Here is a 22,228-nt window from a genome sequence, read left to right as displayed (position 1 = left end):
AAAAATTCTGACATTAATCAGACTTGAATGATAATTGTCAGTTACCCCCTTAACTTTGTATTGGGCAGAGAGGTTAAGAGATTTTCTAGAGAGTTCTCTTGAAAATAATTCTGTAATGAGATGTATGATGAGGTGGTGATTCTAGGTGAGGAGTTTTGAGATTATAAATTCCTTGAATATAAAGAAAACATTATGGCTTTATCTCTGATTCCAGAGCTTCTCCCATACAGACATGAATTAAGTAACTATGACTTTGGTATGTTTCCAGAGCAGTGGTTCTCAACAGGGGCGATTTTGCTCCCAGGCATTTGGCAATGCTTGCAGACATTTTTAGGTGCCAGAACTGGGGAGAGGTGGGCGTGCTACTGGTGTTTCGTGAGTAGAGGCTATGGAGGCTGCTCTACCTTGTCCAAAATATAGGACAAGCCCCCCCCCCCCCCACAACAGAGAATGATCTGACCCTGAATGTCGATAGAAGTGATGCTGAGACACACTGTGTGCAGTAACTATAAATAGTTTGATCTCAGTAGCTGTGTTGGTCCTTAGCTTTAAAATACCTCCCTTAGGAGTTTTTATGGTCCTGTCTGTCGATAACAGGAGTGCTCACCAGAGCTCAGCTCCAGGCTTGTATGTGAAATTTGAAGCTGAAAATAAACATGGAGTGGTTGGGTTGGGGAAGGGGGTTGGTAAAAAATTATAGTACACTGGAATTGGGAGAAGAAAGACAGAATATATATTTTAAGAACAAATAGGATAGTTCATTTCAGCATACCTTTTGCCCTTTTTATTTTTCTTGGAAGAGGTACTTAAGGTCTTTTCATATTCAACCAAGGTGCTTTTAATGAGTGTGAACAAGAGTATGTGTGACCTGAGTTGAAAGTGCCAAGACTGGAGGCATATGGGGTGCATAGGTCACTGGGTTGGGCAGTGATGGGATGCTGCATAGCTGGAGAGTTGCTGTCTGTTTAGGAATTTCAGCCTTGGATCCCTTACACAGCTACTTGGCCCACCTTTTTCCTTTTGGGGTAGCAGAAGGACTCTGATGGATTTTCCATTTTCATGTGAAAAAGCCAGTTGCCCTCAGATTATATTTCTGTTTTGAAACTCAGTCTGATCTGCCTGGAAGCTTTCTGTGTGAGCTTTTTAGCTCAGGGACCCTGTGCGCTTCCCTAGCCAAGCATTTTCTGAGCTTTGTATTCTTGCACAGAAGAGATCAAGAGAAATATAAACCTGTCAAATTAGGAAGAAACAAAGTGAAGAAAAATGAAAGGGTAGATATGAGAAAGCAGAGAAATTAAATCCTGTCACCCAGGTTTTAAACCACTCAATGTAGAGATAGAGATAAAGACAGATAACAGAGATAATCAAGAAAAATTCCTTTTAACATTATCTAAAGTTTTTAAAAAATCCTCGCTTTGAGCTTATAAAAAGAAAGGCCTTGTGTTATTGCATTTCATCTATATTTCATTACAAACGGCCAACTGGTTCAAAACAAAAAGGAGAGGGAATCATCTCAATTTAGAATATGATATGTTCAGTTTCATGTTCTGCACATCTTTTATTGAGTAACAGAAATGCAGACTTCTGATATCTTCCACATGTATTTATTTATACGATAGAAAATGCCAGAACCTAAACTCATGTCCAAAAGCAGACTTTATGTTGTATTTAAATCTGACTTGGTTTAAGAATGTTGGAGTTTTACATTTAAGAAAAGAGTAATCATGATAAGAGGGTAGTAGAAGAATGCTCTCTAAAATTTTAAGGGATTTTTCCAAGGATATCTTCATCTACATACATCACTGGTTGAGAAAAGAATATTTTATTCAATGTCAAGATATTTAAGCTATCAAAAGAGAGAAGAATTAAAAGACTATCTCCAAAGCTTAAGCTGGGTTCAGATACGAAGCTCAGAAAAAAGTTTTATTTCATGTTTAATCTTCAACAGAACCTCAATTTTTGCTTATTTAAAGATGCTTTGAGGTAAGGATAAACTTGCCATAAAACATATATCAGTTAGTTTCTAGATCTTATATGTAGTTAAAAAAGATTAGAGTGTTGAAATCCAAGGTGCCGGAATGATATACCCACACAAATGGTCTTTTAAAAACATTACAGGACACCTAAAGATCAACCAAGCCCTCAAACTGCACCAAGCTTTGATGGTCAGTGCATACAGTGTTTAGGAACTTAGGATTTCTGTGAGTAAAATTTAGTATATACCTTATTATGCTGAGGAAAGGGCTGGCTGGTTTAATCCTGCCCATTATTTTTTTCGACTAGCCATTTTAAAAGATACCCCGTTCTCCCGTGTCCCAACACTCACAGCGCCTCGGCAAGGAAAATGAATATGGATGACGATCCATCCTTTTGGTTCCCCATGATATTGACTTAGATCGATGGCACCCTAGTATTGCCCATGTAAATGTGCACCGGACAGAGTATTTGGGTCATTAGAAAGCAGAGGAGGGACGTTGACACAGTGAGTGGCCGGGTGGAGCAAGTCGCTGCCCTACGAGACAGCTAGAGAGAGCTCGAGACAGCGCTGCGCTCCGGGTGCGCGCGCAGGGGAGCTGGCACCCGCTCAGCCTCCTGCTCCTGCCGCTGGGGTGCGAGGGAGGGGCGGAGTGGGCAGGGTCCTCAGGGAAAATGAGAGCTTTGCTCACAGCATCGTCCGGCACGAGTCGGGATGGAGGGGACCCCAGATTTTCCCAGCGCGTCTGTTGCTTTCCATTCTCGGAACTCCGAGAGCCAACGCTAAGGGGCACCAGAGGCTCGGACTGCAGCGGCTGCTTCTCGGGCAGCCCGGTAGCCCGCTGCTGCGGAAGAACTAGCGGCAGCAGAGCCCAGCTCAGTGGGGGCTGGGGCGCAGGCCGTCGGAGTGTGGGGGGGGGGGGGGCGGGTCACGGGAGTTTGGGATGCTCCAGATCGGAGGAAGAAGCGGCGGAGGTCAAGACGTCGAGCCCGGAGCAGAGGGCTAGGTGGTGACCGCCCGATAGCCTAGGTCTTCTTAGGTTTTTTTCCCCTAAGACTCTGCGAGGTTGCTTCTAATCTCCTTTTACTTTGTAATGTGAAATATGTCGCTGTAATATATACAGCTACAACCTTAGATATAGATGCACGCACACGCCATCCCTTCCAAACACTAAAATCATTTGACAAAATAATTTAACGCACTAGTAGCTGTTGATCTCTAGTTGTCTAGGTATCCCTAGGCACATGCAGAGACCAAATGTCACCTCCTGTCTTCTCTGGCCAATTCTTGTTTACTCCCGTCCTCTATCCTTTCATCTGAAGTCGATCATTCCTTAGTTAAGAAGGCAATACCCAGACCCTCGCCCCACGAGAAACCTCTAACCGCCAGCCCGCAGCTCGGACTTTTTCCGGAGGCAGAGCGGGAGCCGGGGAGGCTGTAGAAATTAGCCAGCATCCTCAGCCCTGCGGTCCGCATTCTGACTTTTATCAGTGGTAACAGAAAAGAAAAACCGAAAGGTGGGGAGGGCGCCGGGAGCCCAGAAGTCCAGGCGGGGCCCGCGGGCACAGCCCCCGTGCGTCCTCGCCCTCCTGCTGCGCCCGGGCCCAGCCCGGTGCCAATGCGCCAGGATGGAGAGATCTCGGCGCGGGAGGAGATGACGCAAAAGCCAGTGCTCCCCCCCAAAAAAGTGTTTCTCCAGGACGAAGATGGCGGCAACTTAGCCGGGGACTGAAGATGACTGTGGCTCTCGGGAGGCCCAGCCCAGGCGATTCGGCCCCGAGGTCCGGGGGAGGCGGCGTCAGCAGTCGGAGCCCGGCGGCGGCGGCGGCGGCGGCGGCGGCGGCGGCGGCGCCCGCGGGCAGACCTGCAGCGGCGGCGGCGGCGGCGGCAGTTCGAGCGCGGGGTGGGGGGTGGGGGGGAGGGAGAGCCCTGCCGGCGGCGGCTGCCCAGGCTCCGGACTCGGGGAGAGCGAGCGAGAAGTAGGAGCAGGCGGAGGAGGAGAGAAAGGAGAAGGAAAGGAAGGAGGAGGAGAGGAGCTGGGGGGGCGCTCCGGTCGCCGTCAGTGGGCAGCGGAGACGCGGCATGCCCCTGGCGGGGGAGAGCGGGCTGTCCTCAGCAGGGCCATGGGGACCCGCGCTGTGACAATGCCTGGGTGAGAGGAGCAGCGCCAGCCAGCCCGCCACCTCCACCAGCATCACCTCCTGCACTCAGCTCACCGCCGGCCACCAGCCCCAGCCTCCTCCGACTGCCTCTCCGTCTCCCTCTCTCTCCCCCTCTCTCTCTCTCCCCTCTCTCTCTCTCTCTCTCTCTCTCCATTATTGTTTTCCACTCTACAGAGGATGGGGTCGGCTTATGATTAGGTCGGGAGCAAGTCAGATCTTCCTCCAAAGCCCGGTAATATTTATGTAGGCAAAGAGAGAGAGAGAACAGAGAGAGAGAGAGAGGGAGAGAGAGGGAGAGAGAGGGAGAGAGAGAGAGAGAGAGAGAGAACCGGGAGGAGGGGATAAGGAAATTAAACCCTTTAAGTCAATGCATATTGTGGTGACACCGGCACAGGAGCCCTCACGGTGGAGTCGGCCAGGGCTGTGCGTTCCCAAAATATGACCAGGGGTGCTTGGATGTGTCGGCAGTATGACGACGGCTTAAAAATCTGGTTGGCAGCACCCCGGGAGAACGAGAAACCGTTCATCGATTCAGAGAGGGCTCAGAAATGGCGACTGTCTCTGGCATCTCTCTTGTTCTTCACAGTCCTGCTCTCTGATCACTTGTGGTTCTGCGCCGAGGCCAAGCTGACCCGGACCCGCGACAAGGAGCAGCATCAGCATCGGCAGCGGCGGCAGCAGCAGCAGCGGCACCGGCAGCACGAGCCCTCCTGGCCCGCGCTCCTGGCGAGCATGGGGGAGTCCTCGCCCGCCGCCCAGGCACACAGACTCCTCTCCGCCTCCTCGTCCCCCACCCTGCCCCCCTCCCCGGGAGACGGCGGCGGCGGCGGCGGCAAGGGCAACCGAGGCAAAAACAACCGGAGCAAGGCTCTTTTTCTAGGAAACTCTGCCAAACCCGTGTGGCGCCTGGAGACTTGTTACCCCCAGGGCGCCTCCTCGGGCCAGTGCTTCACGGTGGAGAGCGCGGACGCCGTGTGCGCCAGGAACTGGAGTCGGGGGGTGGCGGCCGCGGGGGAGGAGCAGCCGGTGAGGGGGACGCATCCAGCTCCGCTCTGGAACTTGTCGGATTTTTACCTTTCGTTTTGTAATTCCTACACACTTTGGGAGTTGTTCTCGGGGTTGTCCAGTCCCAACACTTTGAACTGTAGTCTGGATGTGGTGCTCAAGGAGGGCGGCGAGATGACCACTTGCAGGCAGTGCGTCGAGGCTTACCAAGACTACGACCACCACGCTCAGGAGAAATACGAAGAGTTTGAGAGTGTGCTCCATAAATATTTACAGTCGGAGGAGTACTCGGTGAAATCGTGTCCTGAGGACTGTAAGGTAGGAACAGTGTATTTCCACCCCCCCCTCCCTTCTTGCGCTTTTCTGTCTTGTGTGTGTTTAGCTGAGATGTCTTCTAGAGTTTTAAAATAGTTTTTTTTTCTCTGCTGGTTTTGTTACTTCTGTTGTTGCTTTTGTAGTTGTGAGGGCTTGACTTGCTGCTTGAGTTGGGAATACCTCAAGGATTGCTTGTGGACTGGTGCCTTCTTCTGGGAATCCTTGGAAGCTCAGGGAAGACCCTGGTGTTCTGAGATCATAAAGCTGATGCTTTAACTCTTACGGCTATGCAATTGGTTCAAACTCTGTTCCCCTTTTTAAAAAAAGAAAAATGGAATTTGAATGCAGCTTGCTGGGAAGACAGACATGGGACTGCATCCTGATGACCCCAGATAAAACCAGAGTCGGTGACAGGCATGTGTGGTTTGGCTTATGGACCTGCACACGTGATCTCTCTCGTAGTGACATCATTAAGTTGGTTGACCAGAGGGACAATAGACAGTGTTTGTAGTTGTTTACATAGGAAGAACGGAAAAGCATTTTGCCTTTTTTATGGGGTAATTCTGGTTGTTTGCAAAGTATGGAGGCCTACCTAAGCATATTTATTCACCAGAAGTTTCCTGTTTTCTCTTAGACATTTGTATAATGATTGATCTGAGACTCACTATGCGTAGAAAGTTTTAATTAAATATCTGGTGATCGATGATCAGTGTTAACTTATTTATCAGACACCTTATGTAATATTAGCTTTAATTTCCAGGATGCTCTTCAGAACGGCTAAATGGCAAGTGTTAGATGCTGTGAATGAAAAATACTGATCTCCTTAATCATGTGTATTATATTCAACCTCTTCCTGTTGAATATAATGGTGGATATAATCCTTGCTGATTGACAAAGGAGAAGAGATTGCCAAGTTTCTCAAGAAATGGTCAATGTAATCATGGGTGCTTCTGCTAGTAGAAGTGTCCCTGTCCATGGTGCTGAAATGAGATTTGCTTGATAGCTCTGTTGAAGATACTGCAGTGACCTCTTAGTAGGGAAGAAATGATGACAGAATCTCAATGAGCCTTTATGTTTCATTCCAAGGGTAATTCTTAAACAACACAACAAAACAGTATTGCTTTTCAAAATAAATAATATACCACATTCTCTTCCTTTCTCCTCACTATTCCCCCAACCCCACACAGGGACCGAACAACTGTCTTCTGCCTCACTTACTTTGTACTGGGGAAGTGTAATCAGGGTGGTGTGGATCAAAGGCTTTTGTGATACTTTGACAAGAGAACTGGGCTAAGAGATAATCTGTTTAAAATGAACATAGTTCAAGGGCTTTTTTTTTTTTATATTTTGGATTGATTGATTGTGCTTTTGACAATTAAGCTAAACTTAAAGTAAACTTGCTTTGTCAAGATTCTTTAAAAGACCAGAAACAGATCTTCTTTGCAAATAGTAATGTTGAGTTTACAACATTAACTTGGAATGCTACTTCACTAGATAAATGGCTCTTAAACTTTCTACCTATTTTTCTTAACCATACCACAATAATTCATGCCTGGGGATCAAAGTTATTCTTAATGGCAGAAGTTGGTGAATGACTAGCACATTTGCACAGTTGTTTATTTTGACAAGATACGTTGCATCAGAATTATAAAGATGAGAACACTAATTCCACTACTAATGAAAAGGGTGCAAGGGCTTTAGTATAGTTAGGTTTAAAAGTGGTACCTTGTAATATGTAATACTACATATTATGTAATAATATGAATTTGCTTGCTTCCCTGAATGCAAACTTTTATAGAAATTTCCAGTAATTCTAATTTGCGTAGGTTCAGTATTTAAGATAGTTTTCATTGTCAATAGACTGCAGCATATTTTCAAATAAACATGTCAAATATATATTTGTTCACATACCCAGATTTTAAATATATATAAATGTTTATTTTGTCCTTGACCTGAACAAAATCTCAACTTGATATTTATATTATCATAGGTATAGTGTAGGTTAAACTAATTTGTCATGTTGTAAAGTACTCCTGGATTGTGTTTCTGTATAAAAGAGTCATCATTACCTGTATACACAAAAGTGTATCATAAAAATATTAATTGCTTTTTAGAAAAATTTCTTCCTCACATGGAAAAGTAAATACAGACATTTGAGTTTTTCATTACCACAACACAGAATTTATTACCCATGATGTCTTGTAGCTATTTCTTGGTTGTGTGATTTCAGTTAGATTTGTTAATTTGACATATTTATCCCACAATAACTGTTTTCAAAAATTACAATTTCAATTCTAAGGTGTCAGTGTTTTTGGGCTAATAACTCACAAGTTGAGTGCTTAGTTTCTTAGTTTAATGGATGATTTCTTTATGATTCTGCAAAAGTCACAAACATATCTACATGCAAATTATATTACATGGCTTAACATGCTACTTGTACGCATTTGAAGGATGTGTCTGAGTTCTTTCTAAACATAATGATTTCAAACATACTTAAAATTATGAAAAGGGGACTATCATCAGGGGCCTTGTTCTAAATATACATTCCATGCAAAATTTTCCAAATTTTAAGGTAGCCACAAAGTCCTAGGCTACATTAAAAGTAAATGCATTATATTTCTGGGATTGGTAATATATTCATGAAAAAGATCCAATTTTGATAGTTTATGAATATATTTATAGAATTATAGACAGAATATATTTAATCATATTAGCTAAACAAACTATTAGAATTCATATTTTAGGAGAAATATATTAACTTTATTATACCCATATATAATCAAATGATTAATGCTGTGATTTCTAACTTTTAAAAGTTAGGGCATGTATTATTATTACCTTCTAGTTTTATATTCTTCACTCCATTAAGAAAAATGCCACATAGCATATATGTATAAAATTAAAATAGATCAAATTTAATTTTTATTTAACTTTTTAAAAAGGCTTTTTTGGCTCATTATGCTGAAAAAAAAAACTCTTAATATTGATCTAATACAATCATAATGTCTTGAGTCCAAAGTAATTGGAGATCAAAAACAACTTAGATTTACTTTAACAAACCTTTGTATTACAACATATAATAGAAATCATTTGTATCCAAGAATATTTCCTAATATTCTGAGAAATAACTGGTTTAATTTTTTAAAAGAAAATATGCACATTTATCTAGGAAGTAATTTATGAAAAAATAAAGAACAAAAACCATTGCATGTATCATTTATATTATAGCATTCAAGCTGCTATATTACATAAACCAGGTAGCAAGAATTATGACAGTAATTCTCTGTAGTTTACAGTGTTATTCAAAATACTGTTTTTGATATATGCTTAATAAGAATCTAACAAATCTGTAAAAAACTTCAAGTTGGGTGGTATTATTAAAAAATACACTATTCTAAAAAAAAGAATACACTATTCTAAGATACAAAATTACATATGCATATTATTAACATGCTGGATTTTTTAACGTAAATAAAGATCTTTCCGTTAAATATGCCATTCTTTAGCTCCTAAGCATTCTTGAAAATGTGTATTATAAAAACTTGTGATACTTAGGAAATACAGATTTCTGTGTGAACAGGTGAACTTTTGTTACTGCTATTTACTTAGTATACCTTTAGACAGATGGTCAGTGAAAGCAGATTTGAGATTAGATTCTAACATAAATCATTACGTCATCTGTATTTTAGTTCTGTCAGCACAAAGTCTGATCTTTATACTCTCATGAACGTATGCATTCTCATATTTTAATTTTTATAAGTCATATTAAAGCAGATTCTCTTGCTTATTTTTAACAATCACTGACCAAAGAGATAACCCTGCCAGTGTTAGGTATATACAACAGTTGTGATACCTGAAGCTTTCTGTATTGTCTGCAGGAAACACAAACAGTAACCAGTTTGATAACATAGAATTTAGATTACATAATGTGCTCCTTGAAAAAAAGGCATTTCTTAGGTTCTTATTTATTTTGGTGTCATGCACTATAGATTCTTAAAAAATAGTTTTTTTTAAAGAAATTCAAATATCTAACAATTCTTTCCACTAAAGTATTATTTTGCTGTTGATGAAGTACTATTTTGTGTATTATGACGCTGTCCAGAACTGTGGAATACGTCTGCAAATACAGCTCTTTTATATTCTACCACTTTATTATTTTCAAATCTGCAAAATCAAATAGTCTAACCTTGCAGATGATCACTTTGACCATTAATAAGGCCATTTATAAGGTCAAAGCCATGATCATAATCATTTTTATGACCCAGATTTTTTCTTTATTATATTTTTCCTCTATATGCAACTACTGATTTATGATTTGTGTTTTATTTTTATAAGGAAACACCCCAAATTTTATCTTAATATTAGATACCTGTTATTTTATAGACTAAAGAATGAATATTTTTACTTTGAACTTGTAACTGGGTCAAATTAGTAGCTATATAGGGCATAACCACAAAGTTTCAATAATTGCTGTTATACATTGGTTTAATCACTTTAATTAGATGAAGATGGTGACTGCATATGCAAGGTGAATTAAAATATGAACGAAAGGAGATCAAACAGTGCTTTCAGCCTCATGCTCCCCCACATATAAATCATAATACATTAAGATATCTTTTCTTGCTAGATTAAATTTGCAAGAACAAATATACAGATAGCTGTTTCAAACAAGAGAATATTTTGGTTTGAATTATCTGACCTATTGCTTTAATTTCAAGTCCTAGTTTCCTGCTTAATCTTCATCTTGTATATCAACATCACATTAACTCAGCACCAAACATTTTTGTTGTTTATTTTATATTGATTTATACTGCAAAGATGTTTCTTCAAAATCAGTAAACATTTAGTCTGGATCAATGGTCCTTGGGGTCACACTGGAATATCCTGGGGGATCTTTGAAGAAGCCCCCTAGCCCTGAAAGAGATTCTGATTTCATTGATCTGGTTTGTGTCATGGGCTTGGGATGTCCAGTTTCCCTGGTGACTCATGTGTGTGGCAAAGGTTGAGAACCACTGTTCTAGTTGTCAGGGACAGCTCAAGTGCAAAAACCTTCCAGTTCCTGTGCCTCTGTAATACATAATAATTTCATTTGCTCAACTGATGAGAATGGAACTCAAGATATTTTTGAAAAGTGGCAGAGGCAACAGGACATAGCCAGAGGGCAGGGGAGCACATATGTAGTAACTAGACTGAGGAATTAGATGAAAAGTGAACCAACTGGATGTAAGGGTTAAGGGATATGGCCAAAGAGAACATGGAGAGAGGGAGGTGGATGCAGAGAAGACCCGAGTTTTGAATGTCTAAGAATGGGCCCACTGGCTATGCCTATTCTTTCTTTTAGGTAGAACTGAGTCATTATACTAATGTTCAATAATGGGTTGATGACATGAGTGCAGAAACTGAATGATTGTCTTTCTGAGACTGATCAATTACTTTATTAGAGGAGGCCCAGCCTCATTATTTTTTCTCTAATTTTAGCCCATATAAATGGCCAAAATTTAGACTTTTTAAAAAAATACATGGTTGGTTTTAGAGAAGACCTTTTCGCTTTTTGTAATACTTTGCATGATTCTGGTCTGTTCTTCATCTGTTCACTTTATTAATCCTAGGAAATCACTAATTCTTTTTCACTTTTCTTTCATTGTAATGATAAGCCATTTTTTAAACTTATTTCTATATTACTACAATAACTACTTGACATCCATACAGTTTTTTGAAGGTACAAATGCTAAGTAGTCACAGATTATGACAAAACTTAATTTAGGAATTAGTTTCAAGAGGATCTTATTATTCTGTTTGGAAGTAATTATAATGTCAATAATATTTTATTTTTTAACTTTTTAGATTATAAGGTGCTGTGAAACATTAAATCTAAGTTTTATCCAAGGAAAAAGGGAATATTAATATAGTCCAAAAAATGGAATTTCTTTAATGAAATGTGAATTTACTCTGATTCTTTAAAACTGGAAACACTTGCCTTTTTTGTAATAAATGGTTACTGATTTATAGTATGTATTTTGTTGGAATACATGAAAATATTTAATTCTTGGCTGTTTCAAGTGTTAAAAGGTAATAGTTGACTCCCCCACCCCACTGCCACCTCTTGGTAGTCTGTTTCTACATTCAGTCATTTATAAACAAAATGTTGTATAAGCTACCACAGATGGTAAAAAAAAAAAAAAAATGTCTTGCAAAAATAGAAGTTTAATATCTGTTTAAGTACTGTTACTGATTTTAGCAGTGACAGTAGCATATCCACACATAATATATGAGGGTGAATGCAACAAATTAGTTCTATGGAAATGCATGGGGATTCTGTATGTCACCAGCTCCACCCCTCCCAGGAGGGGAAATGGGCTCTAGTCAAAACTGTGTCTTTATCCCTCGGTTTTCTTACCTTCCTCTCAGTATGCCTTCTTATTATCCCCTGGCTGAGTCTTGTGGCATTTCCAGGGGCTGTGTCCCATGGGAGACCCAAAGTTCAGGGGTCTTTCTTTGCGTCTCTACTGCCATCAGAAATGATCAGGCTCTTTCTTACTGAACTATCACTGACTTAGTTTATTTGAAAAGAAAATTGAACTGAGATGTAGATGGATGATCATGGCAAAGTATTAGCTCTCACAGAAAATGATTTGAATCACTCATAGATTTAAGTGCTGGAACAGGCTTCAACACAAGCTGTTTAATAAGCTTTAGAGCTTATTGGAAGTCCGAAACTTGTCTAATTCATTTAATCTTTACATCATCTCTATATGAGGTAATTTTATCACAGTTTTTATTGATGAGTAAAGCAAGGACAGGAAGTTAACTATTCCAAGGTCAAACAGCTGGGCAGTGTTAAAGATCAAGTTCACTTTGTCACTTTAATGTATTTTGTCTTTTTCTTTTATTATGAGCATTACTAACATATCAAAGAATGAAAAGATTAGTATAGTAAGCCCACACATACTTTCACGTAGATTTAACAACTGTTAAAAAGTCTTGCTGTAGGAGATACCTCTGGGGAGGTGTTTGTGCTCAATTGTGAAGGATCATATATCCCATGCTAAGGCCTTTGAATTTTATTTTCTGGATGAAAAAATATCAGAGAAGAATTTTGATCAAGGGGGATTCATTTGGGATGCTTTGTTTTTCTCAAAAATTATCTCTAATGGTAATGTGATAATAGGGTGGGATAGGTTGAAGTAATGCCAGAGAGATTAATTCAGAATCTGCTGTCTTCCTTTGGGGTAATATGATGGCTCTAAATCAGTACTCTTCAACAGAACTTTCTGTGACAAAGGAAATGTTCTATACTCCACCCTGTCCAAAATGGTAGCTCCTAGCTATGTGTGGCTACTGAGCAGTTGAAATGTGGCTAGAGTGAATGAAGATCTGAATTTTAAATTTTATTTAACTTTAATTAGTCTAAATTTAAATAGCCTCAGTGTCTAGTGGCTACCATGTTGGGCAGAAAATTCTAAATGACTACCGTGGCTACGGGAATGGAGAAGAAAGGCAAGATTCCAGGGACTTTTCTCAGTCCAGACGTACTGACTGTAGAGGAAGGATATGGTTCAAGATTTATAAAAGGTGAGATTATGGGAGTTGATACCATTGAAAGAGAAAAGAGACATAGAGGGAAGAGCAAGTTGGGATTGGCATTGTTGAAAGAAACAAGGAGTTCATTTTTGTAGAAAATGATAGCAGAAGATGTACAGTAGATAGCATGCCATGTGGGTTCGGTTGAGGGAGTTTGGTAGTGAAGTTCACTCTCTCCATGTAGGTTTGATTTGGGAAGCTGTGGACAGAGATTAGATGACTTAACCAAAATAAATTATATGGAGAGAAGACCAAAGATAAATCCTGAGGAAGAACAACATCTAAGCGTTTGGGCAGAAAAGGGACCAGGGAAGGAGACAGAGGAGCACAAGGGATGAGAGTAAAAATATGAGGGGGTGGGGCATGAATACACAAGTGAGAGGAGGAAGAGGGAGAAGCAGAGGCAGAGGGAAGGGAGAGGGAATCACAACAATGTGATCATCTGAAGGGTATGGGGCAGGACTTTAAGAAAGATGCAGAATTAGTCAGGTCTGTTTTATCTTGCAGAAAGGTCTTGTGGGGTGAAGCCTAGGAATAGGTCACCGGATTTGGCAATTAGCTCTTGTCAACCTTACAAGAGTAGTTTCAGTAGCTTGGTAGGGAGAGATGTCAAGTTGTGATGGATTAAGGAATGACTTGGAGCTGAGATAAAGACTAGTCTGAATGACTCTTCCTTAGGAGAGAAAAGAGAGAATGGAGTAGGTGGGAAGATGTGAATTTAAAGAAGTAAATATTTTACGATGAAATAAACTTTAGGATATTTGTAACTTTTGATCTAGGACCTGGATGAGAATATGAGATAGAAAGTACCAGATTCAGAAAAAAAATAGTGAAGGCACCAGATCCCAAAGAAGAGGTGATGGCTCCCATCTATTCCCAGCCTTGGGGAGGAAGAGAGATTGTGTCTGTGCATTTTGCTATACATCACAGATCCTTTATTTTATGTTTTAAACAGGAACAAAGTTTTAATTCCAGGATTTCAAAAATAAACACATTTGTCATTTTGAATATGCTTAAATGAAGTAGAAAATTCATTTTCAAATAATACAAAATAATTATTGATTGTAAATATCAACAGTTACATAATATGTGTTACCTATACTTTCTTAGGTTGTGTTGCTCTGGGGTTTAATCATATATTTAGGGAACCCACTGAATTAAATATGGCCATCTCTTTATAGGATTTCTTTAAAAAATACTGAAATAGAAATAGAAATTAATTTTAAACCTAATAGAGAATATCATAAAATGGTTAAAAGAACAGTTGAGGATAGCCTGGGTTCGGCCCTCAGATTCACCATTTATTAGTTACATGACATCACCCTAGTTACTTAAAATAGGGATTTTAGTATCTCTTTCATAACATGGTTACAAGGAAGAAATCAGAAGACTCCCATGCATATAAATGTGCCCAACCTAGGGCTTGCTGATGCTCAGTAAATGGGACAATTCATTAAAAACCATGGGGAAAAAAACCATAAGAAAATCAGTAAAATTAACATAGTCTTCACTTGAGGTCTCATAGAAATTGTCTGGTAAACAATACTCACTTACAAGGGTTTTATAAGCAGACTTTGTATTTTGCATGATAAAATTCTCAGTTTTATTACATCTACATGCTTCTCTAGAAAGGTGAATAAATTATTGAACAATGCTAAAATAAAGTAGAAAACATAAGTTCAGCTGGAGTGAAAATGTTCCATTCCTAAACCTCGAAGTTTTCCCCTATTTTAGATTAAAAATTTACATCTGCCGGGTTTTAGACTGAGTGGATCCCCTTAGGTTACCCCAGAGGGATTTGAGCCCTTTTATGCACAGACCTTTTTGAGAGGACAAGTGGAGAGACCATTGTAATGATTGTCCATCTCCTGGAACCCTCTTGGTTAAAAAAATAAATCTTGGGGAAAGTAGTTTGTAAGGCATTGCAAAGTCGTGCCTTCACAGTCCATTTTAAAAGATGAGGCCCTTTGCCCTGCCCTCTAGATACTTGGCTTTGTTTTCGTTTTTTGTGTCCCTGTTATTTTCTGCTCTGACCCGCATTTACCCACTCAGCCAAATTTAGTATTTTTATTGATTGGGGAAGGAGAGGAAGTCGGGTAAAAGTTTGCCTTGATATTGAACTAGAGCTAGCAGACAAGGCAAACATGGCAAGTGCCAAGACATAGAAGACTGAATGGGGAGAATAAAATATGAGACTGTGCTCCATGTGTGGCAACATGATTGCCCTCAGAAAGAGAAGACACAGGGACACACAGCAAGATTCTTTAATCAGATAAAAATTAGCATGTGGAAGGGGAGTCTTATTATCCAGTACTTCAAGTGGCTCTAGGGGTGAGAATGAGGATCTGTACATAGATATTTTATGCAAAAATATCTCTACTCTCTATAAGGAAGAGTGTTTTATTAACGGGTACAATGGCAGGAGTTGCCTGAGGCAATCAGAGCACATTGCTACAGAAGATGTACAAATGGGATGGGAGCTATCTTCTGTGACCCTGCAGGATGTCTTGCCTGGGTGTTGCAGGTTGACCAGATGATTATAAATATTCCATCCAACAGCCTTTGGCATAAGATGAGGCACCCAGAAGTGATAAGCTTGCACAGTGAGATTGTACTTATTACTAATTCCTGCCAAAGAAAAATTTTCTTACACACAAAATATAACTAATTTCCTAGCCTAGCACCTCACTCATAGTAATACTTCCCTTTAAAAAATGAAAGTCTTGACAATATCAACTTTAAATTATTTCTCTGGTTTCTGTTTATATTGTTATCAGTCTGAATAACTTTTAAAAAGAATGAATCAGGGGCGCCTGGGTGGCTCAGTTGTTAAGCATCTGCCTTTGGCTCAGGTCATGATCCCAGAGTCCTGGGATCGAGTCCCGCATCGGGCTCCCTGCTCCGCGGGAAGCCTGCTTCTCCCTCTCCCACTCCCCCTGCTTGTGTTCCCTCTCTCGCTGTGTCTCTCTGTCAAATAAATAAATAAAATCTTAAAAAAAAAAGAATGAATCAATGACATATGCTTATCCTGAAGATGTATAGGAACAGAGTTAGACTCATCTATGAAGAAAATTTGTTTTTTGTTATTGCTCATTTGCAGAAATACTCATTATCTTCTGATCACAAACATCAATCACTGCTATAGACTCTCACACAGGACTCAACAACATGGTCAGACTGGGAAGGAGAAGGTGGATAATGACCTTTCCGTATTGGTTTTGTGGCCCTTCTTTTCAGGCATTAAGTCATCCCATATCCAGTTCTTTGGGGATATTATCACCAGGGACAAAATCACTGTATTAAATTCCCCACTCTCATGGAATTATACTCATTAAGTTTTTACCATAAATAAGCCCTAGGCAGATGACTCTAGCATCCTTATCTTGTTTATTTCCCACAACAGTCCAAAATCATGGGCAAAACTAGCATTTTCAACAAACAGGGTGATGGTGACTGAGGTTTAGAGAAGTTAAAGAATGTGCTCAAGTGCTCACAGATAGCTGTGGCGTAGCCAGAAGTTAAACCCAGTAGTATCTGGAGCTTAAATCTCAGAGGCTGAATTTAGCTCTTCGATGACACTGTCCATTCTGTCACAAATTGTTGCTCCTGTCTAGGTGTTTTTGTTTTTGTTTTTGTCTTTTTTTTTAAGGGTGGAGACTGTGGGAGGAAAGAGGCAGGAGTAGAGGGAATATAAAGTTCTTTGGCACATCAAAACAAACAACACCCTTCATCCAGCTTTCTTGCTGCTGCAGCAGCTTCGTGTGGGGAATAAATAGGGGCCTAAAAGAATGGCCGGGATACAAATTGCTGTTCCACCAGGTCCTGTGAGATCGGGTGCTTCTGTCTAGTTCGAGGAGTCCCCAAGAGCAGGAGCGGAGCAGGTGGAGAGTAAGATGTAACTGGCGACTTGTCCTCTCAGCTCAAGCCACTCTGAAAGGAGGTGATGGCTTCGTACCGCACGGCACCAACACTGTTTAGACGCTGAGCTGGTAGGAAGCACCGACAAGTTTGTCCTTCTCATCTAGTCATTAGCTGCCAATCAAAGCTGTCCTCCTAGTTCAGATCAGCTGCCTAAGAGATCTCGAACTTAGTTTTCATAGAGGCGTTTTTAGAAGCACTGTGGTATGTTTAACCTTTGGAATCTCAGAGACCCTACTAGATAAGCAGTGGTCTTCTGCCTGAAGAGAAACAAATGTATTTTAAAAAGGTCGATCTGAATCTTAAACCATTTAAAAACAGGATTTCTCCTTCCCTGCAGGGAAAACTGGGCTGGCTGCTGGGAGCCATTGGGCGTGAAGGTGTGGGGCAGCTGTGCTTTCTGACGCGGTGGCTTCAGCCCAAGTCCAAGGGGAGTCATGGGGAAAGAGACCCACATGCAAATGCACGTGATCTTGCTGCCCATTGGAGCTGCGAGTCTCTGGCTCTGATCTGCTCTGTGAAGGGTTGGCAAATTATGACAATTCAGATACGTTCTCTTTGTCCCATGAAGTGTCTCCATATATATTGAAATTTTAGAAGTCACTTAGGAAAAAATGAATCCTTCCATATCACTTCGGTTTAGAATTTTTAAACTTTTCATTTTTATTCAATGTGGCTGAAAAATTCCAGTAAAGAAGAGGGAATTCAAGTCTGAGTAAACAAAATCCTTGTGGGCATAGTTTGATTTCAATGATGAATATAGATTATTTGTGTTTTTCACCTGCTCAACCATGGATTGCTTTCCCCCTTCAGTTCATTGGCTCTTTAAGATTATTAAAACAACTAATCCAATCTTTAGATATGTTGATAGTTTTTGTTCTTATGACTTAATGGATGAAACAGACCAATCATGTATAATACAGTTTTACCTCCCAGGAGTCAAAGGAAGCTCTTTATCTATCTATATATTTTTTTTTTTTGGCAAAAACAAGCATACTATAAGAGTACCTAAACTTTTTTGTTTGTTGACAGATAATTTTCTCAAATCCAAATACTTCCAAATCTGAGGAAAGTTAACAAAATCCCTTGATATTTATAGTCCCAAATCTTTGATCTTATGTTTCATATGTGATATTAAGAACTTGAACTTCAAAAAAAAAAAAAAAGAACTTGAGCTTTTTCATAATAAAAGTCTAAAATGTTTCCTTAAAGCTTTGGAGATTAAAAAATTTTTGATGTTCCTCAATTATTTCATAAAGGTAGAGATGTTTGAAAGGTCTTAATTGCAGGAGCAAGTCTTCACATTGACGAAGGGGTCCGTCTTTGTCCCAGTCGCCCAGTCCAGATGGGCAGCACTGCAGATGTGTTGGCTGGAGAGTTCACTGTCCCATGGTTCCACCGCGTGAGTGTTGGTGCTGTCAGCTTTTCCTAGCTTCTATTTGGCTGTGTCCACACAGGAAAAGAAAACTAAGACCAATAAATAACTACAGTTAAGACAAATACAGATTCCCAAAGATTTGAAATGCTGTTTTGTTCCTCACCTTTTTGGCGAACGGTGTTTGTCAGAAATATGGTGCATCCCTGCGGAGGAAATGATGCTCGCTTCTCCAATATTACATGTTAATTGGATGGCTGTTTAATTTTCTCACGGTATCCACTTTAAACAGAAAAGTGCAAAAGCTAAGCAGTGCAAATTTGCATTTCTTTAATGACTTGATTATATGAATAATACGAAAACAGTACAGCTAAAGGCTCATAGCACTCAACAATTTCCTTTTTTTTTTTCCCCAAGTCAAGACTAGGGTAGATGAGGAATTGTAGAAAAATTAACTTGTGATAGATAGGGTTCAGAGAAAAAAATCTTATCTTCATCCAGATATATTAATTTATCTTAATGGCCTGACATTTGAAATGCATGGGTCCAGATGAAGTAGCTGAATTCATGCTTCCAGTAGAGCAAGGAAAACATGCAATGATATTTGAGAGTTCCCATTTTCTACCTTTGACCGATTACTACAATTTACTCTTGCCTATGTAGTGCTGTCTCCATTCTGAGCTACTTGAACCTATTCTTATTCTACATTTTTAAAAATACATGATAATATGTGCTGCATTTAATGTGGTAAATTATTAAGGATAGTTTCCCAAGCAGCTGTCCAACCAAGTTCCTCTGACTTCTCTAATTAATCGTTAAGGGTTGTCCTCTAGGGTTGCTGTTATTTGTTGTGGACCAAGCAGGTGAATCAGAGGGGCCAAAGAAGTGTTGGCATTGAAGAGAATGCATGCGTTTTCAAAGAATGATCACAGTGATTATTAGCAGAAGATATGATAGTTGTCATCCAGATATGTTAAAGGATATTGTGTAAAGAACATTTTAATAATTTAATTTGTAATCATTGCCTCTGGGAATGCATTTTGTTATACAATTTTTGTGTACTATATAGGAAAAAAATTGTATGGGGACAAGTAATATTACTTTCTAAAAATGGATCTTTAGTGGAAACTGTTGTTGGATAGTCTGAGCGCTATTATATGGCAACAGTAATTTAGACACTGAGATAAAAAATATCCCTCAGTGCACCTAGTTAAATAAAGAATAATCAGACATTTCATCATGTGTGACTCATAAATGGACATGCAAAAAAAAAGTAGGAAATTTATATATAAACAGGGTAATTGTTAAAGCAAGGGAAGAAAGGAATGTGAGAGAAAACCCAGGAAAATACTTGCTTTTTTTTTCCCTCCAAGATGCACATAAATGAGAACAAGGTTAAAGGCATGTAAATATCTTAATCCAAAAGCTGTTGTGCTCATAATGTTTTACTGAAAAAAACAATCCTGGCAACAAATTTTCTTTTTCATACGGTCCCACTTTCACCCTATAGGTGAAAATTAGATTTTACTCAAAGAGCCTTGAAATTAGGACCATGCTGCAAATCGCTTATGAAAACTTCATGGTTTTTCTCTTAAAATACAGGAGGCTATAAGTCCGATAATTATAAAATACCAATTTTATAAAATATGGTGTTTGATATCTTCGTTCCTGAACAACAGCTTTTTATACGGGAACCATAAACAGAGTATTTTATTTATACATGCTTCTTTATGGGTAATTATGGGTTTGAAAAGTCATAAACAGCAGTGTAATTACTCCATAGCTTGCAGTGGGGGATGTGTGTTTCCTTAAACTAGCCACTTAAAGAAAGAAATAACTGTTCATCTCTGAACCTTTCCAGAGAAGCAATTCTTAAAATCCGATGTTTCCCAAATTTAGAAGACTTTAGCAAAATATATCACTGTTTGGTTTTGCTGATTAGTTTATGATTTTTAAGAAACTAGAAAGATACTGCACCTTGATCATATTGTGCACCAAAGTCAGGAAGAGACTGAAAGAGAAAACATTCCACTTAATAGAAAAAAGCAAAAGAGAGACTATTTGACAGCATAATAGAAACTTTTTCATCAATCCAAGCATAAAATGAAAGCTGTAGATATTTTTTTATTACAAGATTCTATTCAGGTACCTAACTAGGATGTTCAGAGCAGCAAAATTATTATATTACCTGAGAAATCACCCAGACAGTTCAAATAGTTCCCAAAATTCAAATTGCTCATAGGCAAATGTTTTAAAATAATACTTTCCAAACATTGTTCTTATTACTTCACATTATGAAATGAGCTAGAGTGTTAGAAATAAAACAAGGAAGAAACTCAACTCTGAATGGCCATTCAAAGGCTTTGGTGGAAAGTCTATCCTGCAGATTTTTTGGTATTCCTCCAACAAAGAGGAATCTGGGCATGGTTGTGACTGCTCCATAGAAAAGACTGGGGCATAGGTAATGCTCTGGGACTTCCATGGGAGCTGATAGATGGCCATGCATTTTTAGCCCTGTTTGCCGGGACATGTATTCTGGAAGATTTGAGCTGTCATATAAGACGTTTAAGTAACCCAAGACCACCCTACTGTAAGGAAGCCCAAGGCACAGAGAGAGGCTAGGGTAGGCTTTCTTGTAGATAGTCTCAGTTGAACCCAGACTTCGAGTTGTTCCAGGCCAGGTTCAGACATGTGGGTAGAACCTCCAGATGAGTGTCAGACGCCAGCCATTTAGGTCACCCTGGGCCCCTCAGATCTTCTCAAAGCACCAGACTCTTTAAAGGAGAGAAAAGCTTCCCCCTTTATGTAGTTTAACTTCCTGATCCACAGACTCTTAGACTGTAATGAAAAGGTTGCTGTTTTAAACTACATTTTTGAGTGGTTTGTTAGGCAGCAATAAACTAAGTGTTGATCAGTAATTGTTGAATGATTCTCCATTGTGTGAGAGGTTCCACTGAATAAAACTAATGAAAATTGAAAAAAACCCCAAAAACTACACAACTGATCTGGCCTCATATATTTTATTGAATTCTTTCCCTCTCTGGTTAGTAATGCTGGTAAGTAGTTTCTTGAAACTTTTATTGTGACGTTTTCCCCCTGCCGGTTCATTTAATTCATTTAGGAGCAAATATTCATGCATTGACTCTTGTGCACAGTTCATCATCTGAGGAGTTAGGAGATGTATGAAAAGATACAATGCCTGTGAGCAGGTTGTGTAAAATATAACTGAAAAGACACAGTTTGACACCACATACATGAACAATGCCATGGAGGGATTAGCACACTCCTCTGGGAATTCAGGATAGAACAGCTTCTTACTTCTTTCCCTGGATTTTTTACTAATATGTTTCCACTGTGTATCCATATGTGGCAGATAAAATGGAAATTAATGTAACTGTTCAATTAAAATATATCTGCTGAAATTTTTTAGAGAAGCAGTTTTAAAGACTGCACTATTTGGGAAAGTCTGGTGAAATCCTCAGCCTCATTTTAATTTTTTTTTAATTAAGAAACTATAGTGAGTCCTCTTGAAATTGAATTATTTACTGTGCATTTATAACATGAAGCATTTTCAAGTGGGCGATTACCCTGATTTTCTGGTAGCCACCAAGTTTCTATTGTTCTTTAGGAGAAAGTAGTCACAGTTTCATGCATGTGTTACAGTATCACCTCTTTGCTCCTGCACTTTAGCCATAACTTTGGAATATTGTAAACAGTGCTTGCACAAATTTGCACATTCAATTTATCTGTTATATTTTGGGAAGCATTAAAGGTTAATATTCATAGAAATCACAAAAGAAAACTGGGTATGGGCCAATCGGTAGCAAGTAGCATCATCTAACCACTAGGTAGGCTATGAAGAGGTGAGCAATTGTCATGAAAGCACCAACTAGTTTT

General features: G+C 39.5%; 1 protein-coding gene across 1 annotated transcript in view; it reads left to right on the top strand.

Annotated features, from left to right (window-relative positions):
• Positions 1–4,575: 4,575 nt before the first annotated feature.
• Positions 4,576–22,228, top strand: part of NALF1 (NALCN channel auxiliary factor 1) — a 607,449-nt gene continuing 589,796 nt past the window's right edge. The window contains exon 1 of the mRNA XM_088022221.1: positions 4,576–5,460. Coding sequence (XP_087878347.1) covers positions 4,576–5,460 — 885 coding nt within the window. The remainder of the gene's footprint in view (positions 5,461–22,228) is intronic.

This window comes from Eumetopias jubatus, unplaced genomic scaffold (genome assembly GCF_037043125.1).
Source record: "Eumetopias jubatus isolate StellerSeaLion01/CBP00866 unplaced genomic scaffold, mEumJub1_p1.0 scaffold_3, whole genome shotgun sequence".
Taxonomy (NCBI): Eukaryota; Metazoa; Chordata; class Mammalia; order Carnivora; family Otariidae; genus Eumetopias; species Eumetopias jubatus.
This window is presented reverse-complemented; position numbering and strand designations above follow the sequence as displayed.